This window comes from Leuciscus leuciscus (genome assembly GCF_965113295.1).
Source record: "Leuciscus leuciscus genome assembly, chromosome: 1".
NCBI classification, from domain to species: domain Eukaryota; kingdom Metazoa; phylum Chordata; class Actinopteri; order Cypriniformes; family Leuciscidae; genus Leuciscus; species Leuciscus leuciscus.
In genome coordinates this window covers 48,252,374-48,279,240 of record NC_138725.1, presented here as the reverse complement: position 1 = coordinate 48,279,240, position 26,867 = coordinate 48,252,374, and the positions used below count along the sequence as shown (strand labels likewise).

The window sequence follows — 26,867 nt, the reverse complement described above, 5'->3', positions numbered from 1 at the left end:
CTGTCTGTGTAAGTGTGCGTCTTTTTCTCCCTCTAATCCATCTTTCAAACCTCCCCTGTTTTCTCCACCTGTCTCACTCGCTTGGCTTATGTTGTAGAGCTCACATTTCCCAATTCTCTGGCTTCATGCTTCCATTCTCCCCCTTCTCCTGAGGCCAACCTATCTCTGGTTTCTTTGTTCTGTTAGGGGGTTTTAAGTGCACTTTAGAGTCCCAAATGTTCTGTGATTGACGCACCAATTCAGCTTTTTCAAAGCGCCACTCCCGTCACTGCTAGAAAAGTTCCCTCCCAGCCTCACTTCACTTGTGACTGACACACACAGACATACGCACACACATCTCCTAAAAGCTCTCGGCAGTAGTCAAACTATGAACTGTTACTGAAATGCCTTCAGACATTCGTTTGGAATTGGTTTCAAGCAGAAAATTATCTATAGCTTTCAGCATACTATTTTAAATAATACAAACTAACACAGCAGTAAGTCTAAGAAGACGACTAAATCCGTTTAAGACTGAGTTAAGTTAAGACAAAACTAGGACTAAGACTTAAAACAAGACCAAGTTCAATATTTTAACTTGGATAACCAGGCCTAAATAGAAAGAATGATAGAATGTTAGACTGCAGAATGACAGATAGAGCATTAGTTAGATAGATAGAATGTATAGAACAATAGAACATTAGAGAGAACAATATAATTTTAGATAGAACAACACACAGACAGACAGACATGATAGATGAATGGAACCATAGATACAACCATAGAATAATAGACAGATCCATAGAACAATAGATAGAATGACAAAATGATATAAAATGAAAGTTATGAAAGAACAGTAGACAGAATTATAGAACTATAGATATATAAACAGTTAGATCATACCTGTTGTTGACCCTGGTTCTTAAGGAATTCATCTCTCTGTTTGCTTGTTTTGACCTTTTCTGATCCGCTTTGCTGCAGATGCTTGAGACGAGACAGCGCTCTAGCACCACCAGTCTGAGATGGACAAGAGAGAAGAACAGATGTTCTGTGCACTATATTTGTTAATAATTTCCATCAAATTTCCAATAGTGTTTTTGCAGTCACCGGCAGTCAGAGGAAGTGCAGGAGGAGAACAGTACAAGAGGGTGATGTGTTTTTAATAGAACACATGCAAGCATCTCAGCGCAGTCCTCTCTGTCTTTTATACGCACACATAAACATATTATTACCTGTGATTTCTTGTATTAAATTCAGAAATTATCAATCCTATTGCTTCTGCACAATGTTGACAAAAGCTCTCAATAATCACTAATGACCACTTTCTCTAGCCCTTCCTTGCTCTTCATATATTACCTACACAAGATCATACACTAGACCAGAGTCACAACCAGTCAACAGTCCTTTTAAAGCTTCAAGGAGGTTCATTAGCTTTGTGTTTTATGCAAATGAGCACATCACTGAACGAGGGGCTCTGTGAGAGGATCTAATGCCTGCAATCATGTGGACCTACGGTTGCCTGGCTCAATCTGTCCTACGAAAGCAGCGTGCATCGACCTAGAGCTAGGGGCTCGAACACCATGGTTAGGAGGGATGATGCAATGCTGGCTTGTGTACAAATGTGTGGGCTGAGAGCAACGCAGTGGAAAACACAAGTGACATCGTCCAAATCCTTCCCTTCTGTCACTCACAGAGATCAGCTGTGGTCTCAGCGGTGCTGAGTAATACACATGACGTCTGGTGGATTGCTGCTTCGTATCACGCTCACTCAAAGGTGGTTTACCCTGACAACTACTTTCCGAAGACAAATGCGAGAGAAGACAATAGCACATAAATTATGCAACAATATCACTTGAGTAGTTTCCAAGAGCTACCCTGGACTTTATCTTTTTATTTTAAGAGAAAACCACATAAAAATGTCCAATGTACCAGAGGAAAATAAGACAAGGGGGAAGTAATCAAATTGCAAACTCATTTTAAGGGGAAAAAAAGAGTAGGCTAATGAAGAAGAGGAGGAAACAAGAGAATTTATTGTGCGAAAGATACAATAAGTTTTTCTACAGAGGCTGGAGGCAAACAATTTATCAAAGCATTTGCAAAAACAGCACAAACTGATCTAGTTGAGCAACCCAGCAGAAGAGACCAAAACCTTTCCACCAGAGAGGAAGAAAGATAGCCGAGAAGATTGAAAGAATGAAAGAAAGACCAGGGATGAAGGAGATACTGAAGGCTAGGTTGAACCTTGGCTGTGGATGAACTGATGCAGGACGGTTTGGGTGGGACAATGGGTCTGTTTGTTTCTCCTCCGTCTCTATGGTTTAGTTCAGTATGTCGAGTGCTGCCGGATCTCTGGGTGGAGGAACTCTGAGTCTGGGCAGACGTGGGCAAGATGTCTCCTGTGTGAGGATCAGTGCTGAACTCCATCAGACTGAGCTCCAGCTCACGGATGGTTTCCTCCAGACTGTCCAGTCGACGGTACGTGCTGTGGCAGATGTCTTCCTTTTCCCCTCCAACGCCTTGAGTGCGGATCAAACCGACTTGAGATGTCTCTACGGGCCCATTTTGCAGCAAGACAGACAACGTAGTGTCCGACTTTCTCTTTCGCTCGTCTTTTGTCTCTGTCGCCGCCTCGAGAGACTCCTGAACCCGTGGCTCCCTCCTCAGGGGCTGTTTAATTGCTCTCTCCCTTGTTAAAGGCGGGCACGACTGGGTCACATCCTGGACAGGACTCTGGAGCTCCCTCTGGGCAGCATCCAAGTCTTGTATCCGAGGGACTTTTTGGCTGGTTGTCAAGTCTTGTTTCCACAGCGACAGACGGGGAGTCCTCACAATGTGGCTGAAGTAGCTTACTCTGATGTCGTTTCCAGTGTTATTGTCTTTTATTGTCTGAGCACTGTCAGACGGTCTGGTCTGTGCTGAGTCCTCAGAAGGAGACGTGGGGAGAGAGTTACATTCAGTCAAGACTATCTGGGGAACTGGACTGGGGGTAATCTCATGCTGCATCTGAAATATAGCAGGTGTTATTTGTATAATTAACCCTAAAATGTGATTCATAAAAGTATGAGATTCTAAGGTTAATGTAAATGTGAGCCTCTTACCAGATGTTTCTCTGTAAAATCACTGGAGTTTTCATGTAAACCAGACTGAGATGCAGTCAGCTGCTGGTACATAAATAGCATAGCACACATAGAGATACAAAATGATATAAAAAACACATAAATAAGCAAACACATCAGGGAATAGTTCACTCAGAAATAAAAACGGTGTCATCATTTACTTGCGTTCATGACGGTCAAAATCAGTGGTACACATTCTGAAGACTGTTCTAGTCACTCTTTTTTAAGGCAATTATCATGTCTTCAAGCTTCGAAAAATGCAAAAAGAAGTAGTCCAAAAATAGTCCATTTGACATGCTATAGTCTTGTTTTGTGAGGAAATTACTAAAATCTACACTGTTATTCACTGATAATCTTTCCCTCCATTGAGCTGTTAACCATTGTGATTGTATCACTGAGTCAGGGAGTTGAGAGCATTATTTGTGAACATATCATTCAGGCTAGTTTTGCGAATCGGATTAGCTGATTTATTGACATATCTAACTCTTCTATATTTCTTTAATTAATTTAAATGTCGGTTTGTTCACCACACAAAAGTATTATAACTTTTAGTATTAAAAGTATAATGGATTTAGAAGACTTGAAATAAAGTGCCCGAGTCTTATGGACTACTTTTGATATATTTATGATATATTTGATGCTTTTGCATACTTTTTTTTTTTTTTTTTACTTTTAGTCCCCAATCATATTAGCTGTATAGAAAAGAGAATAGTAAAACCAAATTTCGTATTTTTTGCCACAGAAGTCATACAGGTTTGGAACGCCATGAGAGTGAGTTAATGACAAAACATTCATTTTTAGATGAACTATCCCTTTAAAGATCACAGAGCTCATATACAAATTTAAAAACAGCAAAATTCAGAAATCTGGGTGAGTGCTACCACAATAAAATATCAAACAACCTTTAGGTTCAGTGGAGGAAATTGGGCATTTCAACACACAAAGCAGACATGCACTGGCAAGGCCACACACACACTTTATAGGTGGTGAATGTTTAATTGTGATTGTGCTCACTGTGATGTGGGAATATCTTTCTGGTTTGTTTTTGTGTGTGTGAGTGTGTGCCTGAGAGCATTTCTCTATATTTGAGCATGACTAACATTTCAGAGGGACACTTTGAGCATTTGGGGTAAACTATAGATGCATGTGTGAGTGTGCATGAGTGTACAACAGCAGTCCACAATAGCTTGCAGTAGTGGCTGTTACCTGTCCAGCCGAGGGCAGATGGGGCAACAGCTGTAAACTAGAAGGAGGAGGGTGTTTCCTGGGAGAGGGCAGGGGGGGAATCAGATATCGCTCAAAGAGCTGAGCGTTCAGGGAGATTGAAAAGAATTAATGAAAAAATATGGGATGCACAGTATCAGTTCAAACAGGATTCCTCATGAAACGCTCTAGAGACTCTGAAAGTCAATCATTAAGGACATACACATTTACATACAGGGTTGTAAATCCCATCATTCAATATCACTTTAACTGGGTGGAACATGTCCTACCATCAGAAATTACACACTGTACCTTTATTTATCATCTCAGCTATTTCTTCATCAATGCTTAATGTAGAGTGTGGGTGAGTATTGTGTTATTGAGTTATGGGTTTGTTTTGAGACGCAGCTTGTGAGGCTCATTAGGTTTGAGATGGAGGTCGGCATGGTGTCACTGCAGCAGTGCTCAGATCTCCACAGGTCTCCACAGGGTTTCCAACAGAGACATGCAGTGGGGATGGAGGACAAGAGACATCTGCTCGCTTAACCTGTCATCCACTCAACCAAGATAACAAAATCTGTCTACTTGGTGTTAATGAGCCTTGCAGTTTGTGTGTCAGTGTTTGTTAGTGTTTCTGCCCTGAAGCAGGTCAAGGAAGCTTAAAATCAACACCAACACAGCTCAAGTGGTGTCAGCCAGGAGAAATGCACTGTAGTGAACTCCAGGCAAAATGATAATATGTAAATGGAGACGTCTGGGGAGAAAGTTTATAATTGAATTGTGCATTAATTAAGAAAATACATTAAAAGATTTGCTGCATGTTCTCAAGCAGAATTGGGCAAAAGTTGGAATTTGAATTAGTAGTAGTAGTACATAGGATGCTAAATTGGAATGATAGTTTTGGAATTGCAGTTTAAAGAAATTTAGCACCAGTCCTTTAAAAGTTTTGTGATGAATAACTGCATCATTACATATGTGTAATTTCTCTAAACTAAGTTCAATACCGTCAAAACTTTGAAGTCTTTGAAAAACAAATGTATTTATTTAAAATTTTCCATACAGTTTATATAAATACTTTTGCCGTTCAAAAGTTTGGGGTCTGTACGATTTTTGTTGGTAAGTTTGTTTTGGAAGACTAATACTTCAGACGGTATGCACTGTCGGCCGGAGTGACTTGCACCCAATGAGTGGCAAAAAGACAAAAAAATTTTTAGCCGTACACAATATTAATAATTATTTATGAAAATTATATATATATAATATTTAAACTATTAGAGCACATGTATACATTTCTTTGTATTTCATTCCATTTCTATTCAACTTCCATAAATTCTAATTCAAATTACAACTATTCAAATTCTGAAATAGAATTGATACGTAGAAGAGATTCAACTGGAGTGGTGCATAATCCTGCTCTGAAGCTACTAATTCATCTAGAAATAAAGTATATGGGTAAGTGATGTGGCATATTTGAGGTGTTATGGTTTTTGATTCTATGTACAGTTAAATTAGACACAAGCGGTATCCCACAATACACTCACTAGTGCTTAACTAACAGCACTTTACATCAGTATTGCACAAGACATTGTCAAACCACTCATTTGAGCTTAATAGGTCATGAGCCAAAGAGCACAGACAGAAATTCAGATCTCCTGCCTGCTAATGTGTGTTTAATGAATGAGCAAACCATCCAACTGGTAGAACCCACCTATGTGTGTATGAGTGTGCGTGTGAACGTAATTGCATTGCTCTGTGGGTGTACAGCAGACACATCTGGTGCTTGTGGCATATGGACATTAATCACCAACATTAACACTTCAGCCGTTAGGGCACAGACGGTCTGATGCGATTCCTCAGGTAAAACATGTGCTCACCTCCAGCTCAGCTGCTAACTTGTCATCGTCGCCCTCCTCTCGCTCTCCACCAGCGATGGTCGGAGGGGTGGAGGCCGACCGGGGGGCTTCAGATATACTCCTCCGCAGCTTAACATGTGGCTTCAGAGACTCGCTCTCCTCTGATTCGGACTTCTGTTTACATACACAAATATAAAAAGGACATATCTGAAAATACAATATGCACTTTAAAATGTAAAACACATTTTTTTCTTTTGAAATAAGTTTGATGTACTATGGAGACATACTCTTTGTATATACATGTATAACAGTGACCCCACATATTATTTTATATGGACTGTAAGTCTCAATAAAAAACATCTGAACAAGAAAATATTGAATTAAATAACTAATCAATTAAATTTTAACAATTAATAAATTAATTGATCAATATTATGAAATATTAATATTTATGGATTTATGTATAAATGAATGCATGTGTGAATCTTGTTAAACTAAATTGAGGCTGTTCTGACATTATAATTGACTTCCATGAAATAATAACAAAACGACTGCAAATGTGCAGAATATTGTAATGTAATGATTCAATCTTAATTAATAGTAAACACAAGGGAAATGAACACACAGAACCAACTAAATCTTTCTCAATCTCTTTCAAATTCACCCGTTACCATCAGGTGATTTATCACCATAGGAACAGCTAGGGTGATAAAGAAAATATCAACCATAACTAACACACCCACAAACACAGGTGGCTTTTATGAGATGCCTGACATTTTTTGAGACCCTGCACTCAAATAAAAGTGATGTAGTGTGTTCCCCTGATTCCTCTCTGTGTTTCTCTTTCAGGAACAGCTCGCATATAAATGTTTGAGCAAGTTTGCATGCATAAATGCACACATGCAACATAATCTGTGTAAGTGTCATGTATTTCTGTATGTTGCCAGTCACCTTCATACTCTTTCCAGGAATGATCATCTCTCCGCTGCGTGTAGTAAGCCCAGGAGAGGAAGGGAAACTCCGGCGGGGAGGTGGAGGAGGAGGGGATTTTGAGGGCTTCTCTGTACGATACCTTGCCACTGTCAGTTCATCCGAGCCTCTTCTGGATCCGCCATCTTTACTGGAGAGTTTATGCTGAGGTTTATTAGGCCTGTGTTCAGGTGTGGCATTGGTGCTAGATGGACTCTGGCTCTGGCTCTGGTTTTGGTTTTGATTCTGGTTCTGGTTCTGAGAAGGTTTGATCTGCTTGGCGGCAAAGTCTAAGTCAGGTATGGCCTTCATGAGCTCAGCCTGAGTCTCCTCCAATAGTCGATTAATGTCCTGAGCACTGTACTGTGTTAGACTGGCCCTCTTCTCTTCCCAATCCCGCTCTGCTGCCTGAGGAGACACACAGATGAAATTTTATAAGATCATTAGTGTTTTAAAACAGCTAGTGAACAAGCTCCACTGTTAAAGCCTTTTCACACCAAGAGCGAATTTTCAGCTCTAAAACATTCAAAAGATTTTAAAAGAAAACTATATACACTAGTGTTCAAAAGTTTGGGGATTGTAAGATGTTTTAATGTTTTTGAAAGGAGTCTCTTATATTCTTTCTTATTATTATCAATGTTGAAAACAATTGTGCTGATTCATATTTTTGTGGAAACCGTGATAAGTGATTTTTTCAGGATTCTTTGATCAATAGACAGTTTTTTTTTAAACAAATCTTTTGACACTTTTGAACAATTTGATGCATTCTTGCCCAATAAAATCATTAATTTCTTTCAAAAGAAAAAATAGTTTGAATTTGAATTGTAGTGTATGAACCCCATTACTAAACGTAAGTTCTGTCACTTTTGCTCAATGGGAATTTCAAATCATAAATTAAATCGTTTTTAAATTTTCAGCGGCACAAAGGTTCATTTTTACCTTTCTGAATACTTTATTCAAAATGAAAAAAAATTGACATTGGAATAAATGCCTTAAATGTTAAAAATATACCTTCAATAAAATCAGACTTACATATTAAAACAACATTACTAAATTAAAAAAGGTATTGATATTCTATGCATTTTAAAACACAATTATTCAACAGACAAACAATTACTCGGATTTTAAATCTAATTCCTCACCAGTCTCACTTCCACAGATGAGGCCTTATCAGACCCGCCTCGCCCCCCCAGCTCCTCCAGGCCCCGTCCCTTCAATGAGCCCACCACCCCATGAGAATCTTTCTCCCGCTGAGCATGAGACGGGTTAGAGTGGCCGTGGCAATGACCCGAGTGAGGGCTCCAGTTAGCCAGGCTGGTCTCATTGAGGTTTAGCGGTGGGCTGGTTGGAATGTCAAAGTCTGTGTTCTTCCTGTAATCGTCCCCTCCTCCGAGTTTAGGAGAGGGGCTGGAATACTCATCCTGGGCTTTCCATACTCCCTCATTCACCTGCCTGATTAAACCATATTACAGCACTCAAAATGATGAAGAGCAAATTGAGACAGAGTCAGACCATGTGGGTACTCTAGTAATGATTCAATCATTGCAGTCAGTAAGTGTTTGTCTACCTCCTCAGTGTGGTGAGAGTTTCTGTGATAGATTTGCAGCGTTTAAGTAGGGCGTCCAATCTGTGTGGCTCCTCTTTCAGGAATTTCACGGCTTCCACTTCCACTCGTAACACCACCCGCATTTTACTCTGGAGCCCTGGGAACTGATCTGAATGAGAGCGACAAAGAGAAAAACAGTGAACGAGCATCGCTGACTCTCTTCTGTAACTAAACAGAGCTGAGGTTCAAGTGTCTGGATGTGAAGGACAGAAATGAGTCTCACTCTTCAGCTCCGTAAGAGTCTCTCCCAGTTTCCGCAGCAGCGAGCTTTTCTCCTCCAGCTCCTGCACTGTCACGTGTCGGTGACTGACAGACGTCTCCTTTTGTATTTCCTCCACTGACTTTTCTAGATCACTGTCAACACAAACATCCTCTCATTAGTTTTATGACATATTGATCGTTTCATAAACCCGCATGGTTTGTTAAATGTCACTAAATTAATGACCTATTACTGGAAGTTATTATAGAGGATCTCAGTTTTACTACACAGAAGGGAATCTTGCACTTTTTGATGTTTATGACATTTAAAAAGTTCAAAAATGTAGAACTTTTATATAGAAAATCCCAAGCCCGCTACAGCGTCGGCACGCATTTGAATAAGTGTCAGTGCAGCAGGGTGTATTGTATTAGCACTAAACGACAGAGACGCAGTCAGAGTGTTTACACTCAAAATCCAATTTAACCACGTCAAATAAATCCACCCCCCACAAAATGGTTTGTTACAAACAGCGTCCCGTTAATAATTGAATCACATCAACTGGCAGTTAGCTATACTTAATAACCGCTATCAATTAAAAGCAACACGACTGATCTGGCAGTGAGTTGAAGAGGTGGATTTAGTCACCCCGCTGCTTTTAATTGGAACAAAATAAATCAATGAAATGCTGTCCGTTGTTGTGGGTCTGCAGTTCTTTAACTGAGACTTTTTATACCTAATTTTTATGCATCTTTTCACTTTCACATGAGTTGATTAGAACCTGTGCAATAAAAATAACTGGGAAATATTATTCTTTTTGCACATTATGCAGCAATGGCACTACGCTAGCACCCCAGAACAGCATTATCAGCACATTATGAGCACATTTTGTGTGTGAGACGCACTGCAGTTGCTGTATGATGAGTTCTTCCTCGTTCAGGTACTTGAGTCTCTCCTCTTCCACTAGGAGGCGCTGTCTCTGGAGAGGGTCTTCCTGTTTCCTCAGCGCATCAGACAGACGCAGACTCAGCTCTGTCTCTGTCCTCTTCAGCAGACTGCGTATGGAGTCCTGGTTCTGCAACTACACGCAAACACATAGACATTTTAAGAATGACTTACAGCATCATTGCGTTTGCTTAAAGGGATAGTTCCTCCAAAAATGACAAGATGCAAACAAACACTGTTTTTGTCCATACAGTGAAAGTCAAAGAGGTGCACAACAACTTTGAAGCCCACTTTCATTGTACAGACAAAAAACAGTGGAAACATTCTTAAAAATATCTTCTTTTGTGTTCCAGAGAAAATAGAGATCATAAAATCTTTTGGAAAATTTCACTTTAAAGCAGTGGTTCCCAACCAGAGGGCCTCAGCAAACTTTATATTGGGGCTGCAGGATGACTTTAAAATAATTTCTTTTAATAAATCAAAATTTAAATGCTTAAAAACAAACCATTAAATCAATAACTATACATTAATTTATTCTCCATTCTTCTTCTATAGGTGTGTGGGAAATTAATAACTAGAAATGAATAACTATTATTTTACTGAAGAACAAACAGTTCTTGAAACTTCTGTAATCACAAAATGAATCATGGTTAATTCATTAAATACATCAATATTCTTGGTTTCTGATAATAAAGTTTGAAAACAAGCAGCTTTGTCATAATTACAGCAGGGATATTGTAAATATTTAGCTTATGTTAGGTTGGACAGTGGAGGCTTTCAAGTCAAATAGTTTGAGAACCACTGCTTTGAAGTGATTTATACAATGTAAGACATGTTCCTAGATTAACTTCCAGGAGCAACATTCTTCTCAACCAATCACGTCCCATGTAGGGTAAGTCTAAGGCTATAAGTGGTGGTTTAGCATTATGCAGTGCGAGAGCTTTCAGGGGTGGCTGAACGTAGCCATTTTACAGAAGGTCAGCTGCACAATCTTTCACAACACAGCCATCAAATGACTCATATATGAGCGCATACGTAACATTGACCTGTCTTTGACCATATGCAGCTGTCACATTGAATGTGAAGGTATGATATCATAGAATTGACCTTGCAAGAGCGCGTGTTTGTGTGTATATACAGTATAAGTCTGTTCGCACAGCATGTCCTTGATAGTGTTAATGATGGATATTATTCGTTTAAGGTCTCTTGAACGCCGTAATGACTTTTTGTAAATGCGCATCCATTTCCTTGAGTTTATTTTCTAGTATTTTACATCAGTGTATGTTGAAGGACTAGTGGTAGTTGGAATGCCAGACATCACCATAATTTTGTGATGCGTAAGCATTCTGCACACAGTGTTTGTTTGCCCTGAGAGGAAAACCGGCTGGACTTTGTCACTTGCATTGTGCCGATAATGAGAAAAGTGTGTGACACTGTGTTTTTGTACACTGTACGTGTGTGTGTGTGTGCGATCCGATTTTAGTGCCGTTTGGTGGTAGTTCCTCCTCGAGCTGAATTATTTATGAGTCTCATGCATTATTCAACATATCCATGTCTCCTAGGTAACGGGATGAGGGCAGGGGCCGTGTCTCGAGCTCTGGCATTCAGGCAGGTAATTGTCTAACTCAGCAATCTGCTGTTGTCATGACACCAGTGGCTTGGCTCTCAACACCAAAGCAATTGACACCAATCTCGCCATCCCCACGCGGCGCGCTCCCGGACTGTCACAACATCTCCTCTACTCTTCCATCCATTTGCCTCTTTGTCTTCCAACTCACATCCATCCTAAAATTGGGGTAGATTATTATACATTCCTGACCTGCAAAAATTCATCTTAATGAGTTTAATCAGTCTTTTTGACTTATTTTCCCATATAAAAATCTCTTAAACTAAGACCAGTTTAACAGAGAAGTAGCATTGGATAAGATATTAAGGCTTTTCATGGATTATATCTTTAATGCACTTTACAATATAAACTTCTTTATACTTAAAGGTGCTCTAAGCAATGTTGGGTGACATCACTTCTTGTTGACGTTCGAAGTATTGTCAAACAAAACTCGACCCTCCCTCCTCCTCATCCCATCCCCTCCCCCTCTTTGGTCGTGTGTCGGCCATATAAAAATTCAAGAGAATATAATGCTAACGTTAGTCGTTGTTGTTGTCTAGGACATCTCTCCTCTAGCTAACTTTCCTCTTCTTTTCTCTGATTGTACTAACCCCCCAACCCCCACCTCCAAATCATTCTTGTCGGTTATTGGCTGGAACACTGTTTGTTATGTTTTGTGGTCCAGGCTGGGCCAGTTTGTTTTTCTTGCCATTTGTGGAGCCTGGGCTGTCTACAGAGATCGCATTTTTTTACAGTGTGTTCAGGGGAAAGGCAGCTAGCGGATAGTGAGGAGATGTTTTATGTAAGTGACAAAAAATGTTTCGGCCTAAAAAACGTGTGACATCGCTTAGAGCACCTTTAAAACAAGTGAAAAATCTGCCAGTGCAGTAAGACTAAATACACTGTAAAAAAAAAAAGTTGCTGCCATACATTTGTCTCAGTCAGTTCAACTTAAATTGCATTAAACTGCATTAAACCGAGTTGAATCTTGTATAACTTATAACAAAAAGTTGAAAATTGCTTAACTTATTTTGGTGAGTTAAAGCTATGTAAAAACATGTTGTTATAACTTATTGATCATATGATTTTTTACAGTGTACATTAAAGACACAATTTATGAAAATAAGTCTTAATGTCTCACCTAGTGTTGCTTCTCCAGTAAATGTATCTTGTTTTAAAATTTTATTTTAACTGAAAAAAAAAGTGCAGTTTTTGCAGTGTGGGATTGTTTTTCTTTTGCAAATGCAAAATGCAAATGCCTGACGGATTTTTTTTTCTGCATTCCATGACCTGAAATCATGCAATCAAAAACGTTAAGAAATACTGTAGGGTACAAAAGTCTAACACCACAGAAAAAAATCTCAGGGTTGAAAATTCCATATAAACCTGGAAATAAATGATTTTAGGCTTTTGAAAAAGGAACATGTAAGAAACAATAAGGAATATTTAAGATTCTGCACTCTTTCTATGTCACTAATCGAATAAGCAAATTAGTGGCATTAATCACGTGAACTCTGTTGTACAAAAGAAAAAAAATTCCTTGCTCCAGAGAGTCTCTGTAGAACCTTAATTTTCAGTTTTTCTACTCTGTTTATTTAGAGAGTTCACGGGTGAGATGCAGGTGTTCCCTCATGAATCACACCGGCTGCTATCATTCCACAGTCAGTTTTCATTAAAGCACTGCTGACTGAAAAGCTGACTTGATTTGAGGCCGGCCCCCTCTCTCTCTCCATCTTTGCATCCCTGCTGGCCCATACCATCTCATCATTGAGTATGATATTAAGAGTTATTGCCTGCCCCGCTATAGGAGTGAATCACACACAGCAGCAGCCGGGAAATTAATGACTAGTTGAACACATGCTCGCTTACACATAAACACACACACACACTCACTTATACACAGGAGTGTAATAAATACAGCATTCCAACACATTTTTGATCAATGAACTTCTATAACTTCAAGATTTTTACAGTCATGGTTCTAAAATATGCGTGTGTGTGTATATATACCCTACTGTTCAAATGTTTGTGGTCAGTAAGATTTTATTATGTTTTTGAAAAGTCTCTTTTGCTCACTAAGGCTGCATTTATTTATTTACAGTACTATTTTGAAATAGTATTATATTTTAAAATAACTTTCTATTCTAATGTATTTCTATTCTAATGTTTTCAGTGTCACACGATCCTTCAGACATTATGATTTATTACTCAACATTTATTATTATTAATGGCGAAAACAGTTTCTTTTCTTTTTTTTATTAATGTAAAGGACTTCACTCATTTTTTATCAATTTAACGCATCCTTTCTGAATTCAAATATATTCTGTACAAACATACATATATACATACTGTATATATACATATATATATACACATATATATATATATATATATATATATATATATATATATGTATGTATGATGTAAATATATATTAGAAAGGAAATAGTATGACGGGCACACAATCCAATAGGATCTGTCAGACTGTTACTGTGCCATCGCTTTCAGTCCTCCCTAAAGCTCCCAGCGCATCCTCCCTTTCTCTCCTTCACACATTTACTAACACAAGCATTTCCCTTTATCATACTCCTGTTCAACATGTCACCATGGTAATCTGACAGCTGTCCGTACAAGGAATTTCAACAGTTTACAACAGTATACATATATATTTTATTTAACAGATTTCGTCCCAGCCGGACATAGCTTGTATATCCATCCTGCTCGTCTGAGACGACTGCTGTCTTGGGCTAGTTGGTCTATATCTGAAAAATCTGACATTTTGACAGATACATTTCTTACTGATATATGAATGTTCTTATGTTTGCAAAGGCCTTCTCTGTTCCCCATGCAAGATCCTTCTGTTTCTCTCAATTTCTGGCATGTACCTGGAACCCAACCTGTATACACACTGGTGTAAAACACTAGCATATAATACAAAGAAAGTAATTAAAAGTGGTAATTTACAGATGGTAAAATGGGGTTTTAATAAAATCTGTCTGTCTATGCAGTAGAAATGCTGGAAAAAAAGTTAAATCAGAGCTATATGACTAGAAAACATTTGCCAAAAAAACATCTGTTGATCTGATATTCCATGGGCAGGAATACAAAAATGCAGAAGTCTGATCTGTAGATTTAACAAAAGCCATGGCTGTTAAAAGTCCACTGGATGATGCAAAATGACTGGCTCTTTTATTACTATTTTTTTGCACAAAAAAAGTACACATTGTTCATTTGCATATACTGGAGACATTTTAACAATGCAAAGCTGTTTAATAAATCAGTAAACTTATTCTGTTAGTAATTTTGTGTTATTTTGGATCCAATATCTTCAATGTGGTCCCAGACTCTTAGACCCTACTGCATCTTTTGCAAATTTGTATTATCAGAAACACAATTAAAAATGCTCAAAAACATTTGAACAGGTTTGATTTTATCATCCAGTCTTTCGGTTTTGAATGTAGAAGTGCGCAATGCACACCAACGTTCCATACTTAACTCTAAACATCAATGAATTTCTTCCTCCGCATCACACACACACACACACACTGAGCTCCAACAGGACATAATGCAACAAATCTGCCGTAAAAAACAGATGAGGCCATTCAGCACCGTCCTCTTTGTTTTTGCTGCTGTGTGTAAATAAATTACACTGTGAGATATCGCGAAGACTACAAATCAGAGCTGCTGTACCTTCTGTACCACCTTCTGTATCACCTCCTTAAATCGTCCTCCGTGCAGGCAAACATCGAGATGGTTTGCAGTGTGACGTGCAGGTTACTACAATGACAATCCTTCATATCTCAGGATTGCTCAGTTCTTGATTCTGATTGATTACCACACATTTCAAGGTGCTGATTAATATTGCTACCAAGTATTTCCAGGTTTGCTGACCACATTACAGTTAACTTCGAAGAACGTTTTAGGGATGGAAACCAGTGTCTAGAGATAAGCACATGTACAAGTGATTTCCGTGGAATAATTGACTCTGAACTGCTTGAGTGTTGAAATTTTAATGCACACCTGAGGTGTAACAGGCAATTGGATTTGCATCATGCCACATTACGACCTCAGGTATGCATTAAGTTTTCAATATTTCAGTGGTAAATCATCAATGACTCCAATTTTGAGAGGTCTTGTGATAATGACAATGCCTGACCTTCCAACTGTGCCACAGTGTGTTTCTATGATTGAGCAATTCAAAAACACAACTATCATAATTTACAGCTATCAAAATAAAGTGATTTGGGGCAGGATTTTGTGCAATGTGTGACCATTTGCATTGATTCTGTGAGCATTGTGGTCAATAGACAGGAGTGAAATTACAAAGTTTTGAGCATCAGGAAATGTTTGTGTCCTCAACACTGAGCTGAATAATGACACTATTGCCTTCTGTAGAGCTGCTCAAAGCTGAATTGAATTTGTTTCATAATTGATGAATTATGCCACATTAACACTGTTATTTTCTTGTTTATTACTGTGATATAAATAAATGTGACTTGACTTGTTTTGACTCCCTGAAAGCTAAATGCCACAATAAGCCATAAAACGACAGCCAAGAAGACCTTTGAGGTTTGATGAAATGTTTTAATATCCAGCTATGCAGAGCAGGATTTGGACGGTCACCCGCAGTGAAGACAAAAACTCAGATTAACATGAAAGAGATGTAATTTATCGCATGGTGCTTTATCTGGTCATGCCTGTTTAGTGCTCGACATTGCCTCCTGTGTGAAGAGATGCCTGAGATTGTGTGTTTGCGTGTGAAGTGTTACCTGCATTTTACGGAGCTGTGCGAGCTGTTTGCGCAGATCGGTGGCGTTCTGTTGTAAGTCATGCAGGTGAAGCTGCATCTGTAGCCTGGAGACGGTGGAGGCCTGAGAGACCCCAGATGAAGGCGGAGGCATCAGTGCCAGCGGGGCAGATGGAGTCAGTGCTAATAAGCACAACAGAGGACAAAAAAAAAAGAAAATCAACACTGTGAGCTCGAAAGACACACTCAATTAAATATGAATTAGTTCACACTTACCCATCTACACCTTCTAAACCAGTATTGTTTAGTCCTGCTTCTGGAGTTCGACCTTCCAACAGAGTTTCTGCTGCGTTCATGTTGCAATGAATGTGTTTAAAAGTTGAGCGTACATGAATGCAACCATAAAGTCATATTTAATAGATTTGAGTAAATAATGCCTTCAAGTGCACCTGGGAAGCTCCTACAGCCAAGTTAGACAATTACTATTGCGATGTCACACATTCAAGGTAAAAACACAATATGGAACAACTGCAAAAAGCAATTTTTTTCTGTTGAATCAGTGGATAATCATATGTAAATACTCCTGATTTACTTTTACACAACTTGTATGATGTAAGCATGAATCTAACAAACAAATAATTAATATGCAAAAAGCAAACAGTTAAAAGTGATAAGATTTTAGTTTTTGAAAGAACTACATTTATTTGATCAAAATACGGTTAAATATTTTTTTTCAGTTTTTTTGATCACATGATCCTTCAGAAATCATTATAATATGATGATTTGCTGCTCAAGAATTTTTGTGGAAACTGTGATTTCCCATATTACTAAAGTTGAATAATTATAAAGCTTGCCACAAAAACATTTAGCTGGTTTACAAGGAGACCAATGTACATTTCCCATCATTCTCCATGAAAGCACGGAATGATAAAATACACAGATAAATACACAATTACACACCTAATGTGCATCCTTTGCTCTTTATTTTGTTTCATTATCTCTAAAAAAGCTTTCTCTCTAAGTTGGTAAGTGGAAATATGAAATTGCCCAGCAAGTTTATTTGACCAAAATCACTTCATGTCATAATTACGATTTCCGCACTTGTAAGGAGGAACTTCCCAGGAGAAATGAACACATCATTATTTCCAGCCCTGTTCTAACACACCTGGATGTAATTTCAATCAAGTGAACCCCATGACCTTGACTAGCTGGATTGTGTGCGTTTGATTAGGATTGAAGCTAAACTCTGCGGGACGGAAGATCTCCAGAAACCGGATTTAGCGCTTTTGCTCTACACCCATCCTTCCTTGTGTTTTCAGACAGAGATACACTAACCCGCACACACACAAAGCATGTCGTCACCTCCAGGGTCCACTGAGGAACATGCTGTTAGTGAGGAATACCAGAACTCTCCAGTCAGTCGTTTTTAACAAAAGGGTACATGTACTGATTCCCAAAGATTAGGGAAATCTTTCATTGTGTGAATGTGTCAAGTTTAGTAGGGAAAACAGACTGAGGGAGAGAAATATCTAGTGCAGGCAGGCCGTAGAGGATAGATACCAAAAAAAGCTACAGTGGGAACAGGCATTAAATAAGCAGAAGGATAACATTTTCGTAAAAACAGACACGCACACTACATACACCGGGAAAGACACGCCAATGCACATTAAACATGAGAGAGCAGAGACAAGGCTACCTTTCTTTTTCAGCCGGCCAGCTGTAACATACAGTAGAAGCTGTCAGCTTGTTCCAGTTAACTAAATAGGCATAATGAAGTAAAGAAACAGAGTGCTAAATGGGACCTGTTGTAGATCAGATTCAAAGGGGGAGACTCATGGGATACCCTTTCAATGGCCCTTTACTGAGGCGCGAGTCAATTTAGACACACCGCTCAAACCGTGGAGAATCTTCAAAGACAAATCTAGCAAATCAAAACTCTAGCTGCAGCCTTTGAAGGGCTGACCACTCAGAAGACGTTCTCTGAGGACGCCCGTTACAGATTTGAGAAGGAGAACGAGAGAAAAAAAATTGACAACGAAGAGAAAAAAAAGTACTGAACTCTACTCTATCCGTGAAAACATAAAGGTTATACTGACAAAGAAGAACAAAGGAGTGAACACAAAGTAGGGTCCTTCATTCAGGTGAACTCTGATAAAGACTGTCATGTCTGGTTGTTTTAATACATCCAAGCCAAAGGCCTGTTTGAGATCATCAGTGTTTCAAACTTGGGCCAGCCTGATCTACTTAGAACACAGTATTAGAGATATCAGACATTAGTTTTGCCTCACGACTGCTCTGGACAACCATAGAGAAGAAGCTGGACTCACTTCCTGTGGCGGAGCCGTCGCTGGTGGATTCGGTCTTCTCGCTGGAAGAGAAAGGGAAGGGCCGTGAAAAGTCCGCCCCCTGGTCCGGAGGGCAGCCCGCCATCATGCAGAGACGCAGCAGGCCGCATCTGAGGATCATACAGCCATGATACTACCACTGTACTACAGCACCTAACACTACACTGACACTACACTACTCTAGCATGCACTGTTCTACAGCTATACTACACTAGCCTCCTCTGTGCCTAATAATGGGTTACGTTATACTATAGCACGTTTTACGCTACCAAAGCACTGCTACTATGCCACACTTTACAATTCCTCTGAGTAACACATCTTTATTAAACCTATAAACTGTTAAAACATGTTCACTACCATTCCAAAGTTTGTGGTCAGTAAGATTTTTTTTTAAATTAATCATTTTATCCAGCAATGATGCATTAAATTGATCAAAAGAGACAGTAAAGACTTTAGAATGTTACAAAAGACTTCAATTTGAATTAATTATTTTGACTTTCTATTAATTAAAGAATCCTGAATTTGTTCTGAATCCTGTTTTCAACATAATAATAAGAAATGTTTCTTTAGCAGCAAATCATCATATCAGAGTGATTTCTGAAGGATCATGTGACACTGAAGACTGGAGTAATGATGCTGATAATTCAGCTTTGACATGACAGGAATACATTACATTTCAAATATATTCAATTATATTTTTGATCAAATAAAGGCAGCCTTGATGAGCATAAGAGACTTATTTCTAACACATTAAACAGATCCCAAACTTTTGGATGGTAGTGTATTAGAACTGAGGTATTCAACCCAATAAACCACTGAGATTCATATTGAAGTAGCTACCTTTATAATCGAAAACACTTTAAATGCTATGCTCCACCACAACTGGCTATGATGATGTAAAAGAATAAGCAACGGACTCTCACTTAACACTAACTTTAAGACCTACTGTATTTCACACCAAGCCTCAATTATGAGCACAAAATTGAAACAAAGATTTGAAACAAAATCCTTCTAAACAACAAGTGAACAGGTTTGCACTGTGATTGTCTGATTTATTTCTATTTAAAAATAAATAAAACAACTTCACTAAGCAACAGTATTTGCATCAGGTGTAGTGTCAACAGCTTCTATCCTAACTCTACCTAATATTAATTAACAACCCTATTTACTGAATTTTCTCTTTATACAATGCATTTGTTTCTTTACTCTTTACAAATCTCTACTTGACACTTTGACCTCAACACTCTCTTTTGGAGGAAATGATCTAAATAATATTAATTTCCTTACATACTGTAAAATATTCCATAGTTGGCGTGAATGACTTGTCACATCGAATATGAATGACAATAAATGTCCAGCAACAACAAAGCACCAGTACAAAGAGACTCATGGCGACCGCAGGACAAAAAAAGAAAATACCACCAGCACACACAATTTCAATACAAGCACTTAACATTCAGCAAGTGAAGACATATTTGCAAGCTTTTGAAACATAAGAAAAGCCAATGGCTACATAGCAAACATGAGAGCTTAGGATATTACTGCATGAAAGAAAAATGGTTCCATGCTAACAACACTGAGTATGTGTGAAATGGTTGAATGCATTATGTAAACTGGTTTTTTGGTAAGTGCATTTCACAAGGTAAGCAGGTACACATGAGAGGTAGTATGGAAAGTGTTAGCATAACAGTACTCACTACTGCTTTAGCTCTATGCTAGAGAGCAAAAGCATGCTGCATCTCTGATTTATTTACTGTAAATACTATGTTGCATGACAAAATCTTACTTAAATGCCATTTATTAGTGCCATTAATCTCCATAAAAGTGATATTTCCCCATAAAATAAGTTGACCTGGGAAATCGCAGTTACTGCGTACCATATTCAATGGCCTTTATATGTCAAATGTTTAATGTGATTGGCACATCAGAAGCCTGTCATGGCTGATGGTATGTACGAGTGAGATGACTTTTATAAGGTTGGTTTTGTCAATGTATATGAGCATCTGATTGGCTCTGGTTTCATGTAAATGAATCAAAGATGGCTCAATGGGTATTTGTCTTACGTGCTGTCGCTGTCTGGTGCTCGGGTTAGGACGCTCTGAACCAGTCCAGTCAGACTGGCTATCTGCTTCTCCATTGCCTCCATACGATCCCTGCTAACAAGACAGAAAAAAATTTGATAAGTACACTTTTTAATCATACATTTTCTAGGGGTTTTCACTTAAACGTTCTCCTAAATATTATGTCCTGTAGGCACGGGTTAGTAGATGATCCATTACCTATCAGTTCAGAGACAGCAACATTTCTCCTAACCATGGACTGTCTAGGGGCATCACTCAATATGTCTCAACACACAAGTGCCATCGCCCGAGTGCAGGTTTTGTTTATTAAGTGAGGAGAGGTAGCTCCCCTTTAGAATAAAAACGTTTTAGCTGTTGGATCTGAAGTAAGAATATAACCCAGTCTCATTTTAAAATGTGCCACACAATCCCAGGACTTCCCAATAAAAGAAAACACCACAAATAATGCAAGAAAGTCCACATTAAACTGTGTATTCATGTAGATTTCATAATAATTGTAAAAAAAAAGTTGCAAATTAAAGACTCTAAAAATTTAATGTGGTGTAACCATCAAGTAAACAGCAATAGTTTTTTTCAAGGTTTACAGTTCAAAGAGTCACGCGATGTGACATTTTATAACCTATTAAACCCTATAAACCTAAACTAACCTTTTAAAGGGGTGGTTGATTATGATTTCACTTTTCTAACTTTAGTTAGTGTGTAATGTTGCTGTTTGAGAATAAACAACATCTGCAAAATTACGACGCTCAAAGTTCAAAGCAAAGCGAGATATTTTATTTGACAGAAATCGCTTTTTAAGGACTACAACAAACGGCTGGTCAGGACTACACGAGCTTCCTCTCGGGTTAGTGACATCACTAACCATAACATTTAAATAAACCCTGCCCCCCGGAACAAGATTTATTGATTATCAAGACAATATATGCTAATCAATGACTAGAAGATAACTACACATAAGCAACATAAATTCATCAACTAACCATTCAGAAATGTTGTCTACATGTTGTCACCTCTTCTTGAGTCTCTCCATCTTTCTGACTCTGGTTTTAACATAAAAATCTAAACGTTTTTGAAATTTTCTGTGAAATTTTCGTGTGTGTGAGGTAATCCAAACTGCTAGGGACACAAGTTGTTGTAGCTCCGCCCTCTGTGCCGGGAGCAGCAGCTCATTTGCATTTAAAGGGACAGACACAAAAGCTATGCGTTTTTGCTCACCCTCAAAATGTGACAACTTCAACATGCTATATAAAAATGTATGTGGGGTATTTTGAGCTAAAACTTCATATACACACTCTTATGGGGACATCAGAGATTTATTTGACATCTTGTGAAAAGGGCAACATACCACCCCTTTAATAAAAAGACTGAATTATCTTATAATTTCCCATTGTGCATCAATTTCCCAGACTTCCTGGCTTTGACACACAGTCATGAGGGTCCCCTCTATGATAGCATTTCCTGTTTTTTGGTTGCACCAACTTTTTGAAAAACTTTATTTCCCCCCAAATATTAAAAGGCAGTGAAGCGGTTTTGTAAACACGTTTTAAAGTTAAAAGTTTTAAATGTTTATGCATTACTACACCACAGTTCCACACTACTCAAAAGTTTGGTGTCCATACATTTTTTAAAGAAATTAATATTTTGATTAATAAAGGATGCATTCAACTGATTAACAGTAACAGTAAAGGCATTTCTAATGCTGCAAAAGTTTTAATCATCATATTAGAATGATTTCTGAAGGATCATGTGACACTGAAGACTGGAATAATGAAGCTAAAAATTTACCTTTGCCATCACAGAAATAAATTACATTTTAAACTTTGAAAAAATATTTGATATACCCATTAGTGGCCAAAAGTGATGTCGGAGGGGATATTTGTTTTAATGGCCCTACAATTCTGATTAAACCATCAAAATATGAGGAAAATACTTTAAATATGAGGGAAGAACAAGGTATTTATATGACAAAATTCTTATTTCATATGAAAATTCTTTCAAAGCTATTTAATTTTTTTTTACATTCACCAAACTTTTGAACAGTCGTGCCTCAAGGATCTTTCTATCTGGCATTTGCAATGATAAATTCTGCTTATTAATTTGTTTGTTTAGAGTCTTTAGACTGATGTACACTTCTTGTCAATGAAAATGTGCATTTGTCAAAGAAAAAGTGCATAAATGTCCTCACATCCACAAACTCACAACTACCCTGCACCACATCCATGCACATCCATACATTTCCAGTGCTTACCGTGCGTCCGTCTCGCCCCCAGACAATTGCGACCCAAATCCAGGTCCCTTACTCCCATCTCCTAGGGGTTCAGAACTGGAGCTGGGTCTGGACTTCGGACTCTCTACAAACACAGAAGAGGAAGCGGAGTCCTTGCGGAAGGTCGTTCTCACAGGTGACCCTCGGCTTGGAGATCCGGTGAACGAATCCCTGTCACGCAGCTGCACATCGGGAATCTTCTGCGGGGAGGAGGGCGGCAAACGAAAGCCCATGCCGAGCGTAGAGCTGCCATATGTATCAGAGTACAGAGAACCTCCAGGTTTATACAGGCTGTCCTCTAGGTCGCTTTGCAGCGCTGCGGCTGAGTACGTACTGAGAGACCGAACTGAACCTCTGCGGTACAGCCCTCCTGACACAGGGAAGCCGAAGGGGTCAGCGATGGTGGCCAGGGACTGAGTAGAAGCGATACTGAGACGACCCTCGTGCATCAAGCTGTAGGGATCAGCATAAAGACCTTCATTCTTCAGCAGGACCATATTTTTGCCAGACATCTCCTCGTCAGGTTTGACATCACGGCGCTCCAGGATGGCCGAGGAGGAGGCGGTTAGGCCTTGAGCCTGTCCGTGAGAGGGAGAAGGGTGGTGGGAGTGAGACTGATGCTGGGAGCCCTGGGGGTGAGGGTGACCCGGGCCAGCGAAAGACGGGGGACGACCTCCGCTGTAGGAGAGACGGGATCGGGAAGGGGAGCCGGAGGAGGGTGAGGCAGTGGAGGAAGGAAGAGTGTTGAGGCGACGGGTAGGTGACGAGTCCCTGGATGTGTAAACCATCTCTCTCTAAAACAACACAGAGAAAAAAATAATAGCATTTTATGAATACATCACTCTGAGTAACTTAATATGAATCCAAGTTCTAGGAGAGGTAAAAGACTGAATACATGAACATAGAAATGATGTAGGGAAGTCATTCCATTTGTGTTCATAACATTTTAAATGACATTATGACGAGGAAGTGACATCATTTGTGTTTTCAGGGCAGCCAAGTTCATAAATTGTCCAGTTCTACTCTTGATTTAACATTTAGAATTTTTTTGTCATACTTGACAAGATCTGTCAAGCATAACACGTTTATTTAACCTTTTCTAAAAGTGTTTGCTTTCTACTATTTATAAGACCAGAATGATTTAACATTAATTTGTATTCATTAACATTCAGATTGCAGAATAAAATCTATTGGCACTTATAGATATTATTTGTCTGATAGAATGGTTCAAATCCTACAGACATTTACTGTAAAAAAACACCTTTCAAAAATTGAAAAGGCATCAGTTTCATAGATTTACTATGTTACACTCATAGTTAGAAGTGTTAAAGAGAAGTGGATATCTGCCAAAATCATTTAAACGTGAAAATGTGGTGCTGACAAATGAAATGTCTCAAAGCAAAAGCAATACTCTGAGGTTTTGCACGAAACCAAGAGCGGAGCTCTAGACTCATTGCCCCATTCTCTAGTTCTCTCTCACTCTTTCCTTTCATCGGTCGGTAATTCAACTCCGGGGAGCTCCATTCACCCTATTCACTCCTTTCACCCAGCCTAGCTAAAGCTACTGGCATAACATTGGATTACATGACACTGTATTCAGATTTCACCACCACTTCTGAGTGAGCGCATATATTTTACTAAGCTACAATGAGCAGAAGAAGAGCTTTTAAACTCTCCATTCACAAACACCAGGAAACCCACACTCATCTATTAGATCCCTTTTTCTGCCAGGCTGCATCTCAGTACTTTTTCTTTTCACCTCTCATTTCCAATCCTGCATATCATTTCGTAACTTCTATATCTGCTTATTAGTTTACTTGCATTTACACCACAGCTTGTTTTGTTTTATCTTAAGGCACTCATCCATCTTTTCTTTATATACTTTGCTTCTTTTCCCCTCTTCCCATCTCTGTTCCCTTTTGTTCTCCTATTCTGAGAGTAGTCAAACTTATTGAAGCATTACAGGGATATAGCTTGTTAGCCTGCATACACAGACACATTGAAGTAAATGCAAGCAACTACTGTACACACTCCAGGGAGCAGTTGACATGTTCTGTCAAGAGTTCTGCTGTATATTTTATCCCCCTACACTAACTCTATCCCTAAATCTAGGGGTATGTGCCATTATACACATTGTGTCCTCATAAACCATAAGAACACACGCACACAAAAACAGCGAAGGGCTGTAGGGGTTCAACTCGAATGGTAATTTTAATAAATTCTGAGTAGTCAAAAGGCGAGCAAGAAGGTGGCTGGCCGCACACTGGATTCGGTACAGACTACAGAAGTCTATAAAAACATTTTTTTTTTTTTTTCTGGATTGCAAACTGCAAAAAGTGCAAAGTGAATTCAAAACAAATCAACAGGAGCAAACGTTTCAGCACATCTTGTCACTGCAGTTTGCCAATTTGGAATCACTTTTATTTAATTTAAAAAAATAAAAAGCAGCAAACTAACCTAAAAAAACTAGGGGTTTTCAAACTGGGGTCCTAGGGTTATAGATTATAATTATAGTTATAGATTATGTAATAGTTATATTATAGAAGATCAGTTATTTTAGGACTAGAAAAACGAACATGTTTACTTAAAATATTAATTACATGTTGCATTTATTCATTTTTAACACATTCAAACTGATATTATTACTTTTTAATCAGAATTACTTTATCCTATAGACTGACGACTTATATAAAAAAAAATTCAGAAAGTGATTCATTTCCAGATAATAATTTCATTATTTAATTTTCAAACATTTTAATTAAAAAAAATTAAAATATATATAATTCAAAAACGTAAACTTGAGGGGAAAAAACATTTAATTTTAGAAACATATTGTCTTTATTATTCTACTTTCCCAACCATCACAAATAAAAACAGAATAAAAAAGAAAAAACAAAGAACAGAATAAACACACTCAGACATGATTGTGCACTCATACACCCCCACAAACAGACAATAAGCAGAAATATTTGCATACATTAACAGACTCATGTCTAATGTTAGCTGAGAGTGAGCTTGACGCTCTCAGAGAGTATGAAATGGTAAAGACGACTCGCACCAGAGAAGAAAAAATGAACATTTGATCAACAGAGTGACGCAACATGATTGCATTTCAAAGTCAACCCACATCAAACTCCTGTGGTAGCACAGCCAGCTCACAAAGTGAAACCAACTCCCAAGTGATATGCCAAAAACTGTGCATAATTCAAAAACCTCCGAGTTCAAGAACATCCAAATCTGAAAGACGTCACTCAATGGATCAAACACCGGGTACTTCCCTTTAAAATACTTAACACGCAAAGAGGACTGCGACGTCAATTTTAAGGTTAGGTTTGTCTCTGATTTTGACGCATACTGGGATCTACATCATCCATCCTTGTAATTTCTTATTTTGACTTGAAAACATTCTTCAAATATGGTCATGCTCTGTGCCTTATTTTACCCATAAGCCCATGCTGGGACAATGTAAGATGTTAAACAAACTGAATCATTGAATACGGTAGAAATATCTCACCCTGAGGTCTCCGTTGGCCAGATGTGCCGCAGGATAGGAGGCATAGATGGGCTCTTTGCGATAGATTTTAATGATACTGCGGTCCTGTATGTCTCTCACGTCCTCCAGCTCGTAGAAGACGTTCCTGGCTTCATCTTTGATCAAGATGGCCGTGTTCGGGGACTTCAGCATTCCTGCTGTCAGCTTCTGAGGGAACATGTGCACGATGAGCGCGTGCAATGTCTCTAAACTGTTGAGCTCATGAGTGATATGAACACGCCTGGTCTCATCTCCGAACTGCAGGAAGAGGACACCTTAGGAGAGAGGAGGAGAAGCGGTAAAAAGAAAGTCAGGAAAGAACACCATGATTAAGATTATGTATTTGAATTGCAGATAAAATCTCCATCCATTTGGATTACACAGTTTTAACATAAACTAATAAATTGGATGTGATGCATATTTGTA

The 26,867-nt window shown here is 38.6% G+C and overlaps 1 protein-coding gene across 3 annotated transcripts in view; it reads right to left on the bottom strand.

The window, feature by feature from the left end:
• Window positions 1–26,867, bottom strand: part of srcin1a (SRC kinase signaling inhibitor 1a) — an 80,002-nt gene that overhangs the window by 2,128 nt on the left and 51,007 nt on the right. For 2 of the 3 annotated variants that reach the window (XM_082174112.1, XM_082174113.1), the window contains 13 exons: window positions 26,424–26,716; window positions 22,892–23,703; window positions 20,626–20,718; window positions 18,545–18,672; window positions 17,914–17,934; window positions 16,240–16,400; window positions 9,825–10,000; window positions 8,947–9,077; window positions 8,685–8,832; window positions 8,260–8,569; window positions 7,100–7,525; window positions 6,170–6,322; window positions 880–993 (listed from right to left, as the gene is read on the bottom strand). In XM_082174112.1, coding sequence (XP_082030238.1) covers window positions 880–993; window positions 6,170–6,322; window positions 7,100–7,525; window positions 8,260–8,569; window positions 8,685–8,832; window positions 8,947–9,077; window positions 9,825–10,000; window positions 16,240–16,400; window positions 17,914–17,934; window positions 18,545–18,672; window positions 20,626–20,718; window positions 22,892–23,703; window positions 26,424–26,716 — 2,966 coding nt within the window. Of the gene's footprint in view, window positions 1–879; window positions 994–2,217; window positions 2,980–3,074; window positions 3,135–4,298; window positions 4,398–6,169; window positions 6,323–7,099; window positions 7,526–8,259; window positions 8,570–8,684; window positions 8,833–8,946; window positions 9,078–9,824; window positions 10,001–16,239; window positions 16,401–17,913; window positions 17,935–18,544; window positions 18,673–20,625; window positions 20,719–22,891; window positions 23,704–26,423; window positions 26,717–26,867 lie in introns of all 3 variants that reach the window. The other variant, XM_082174111.1, reaches the window with a different exon arrangement.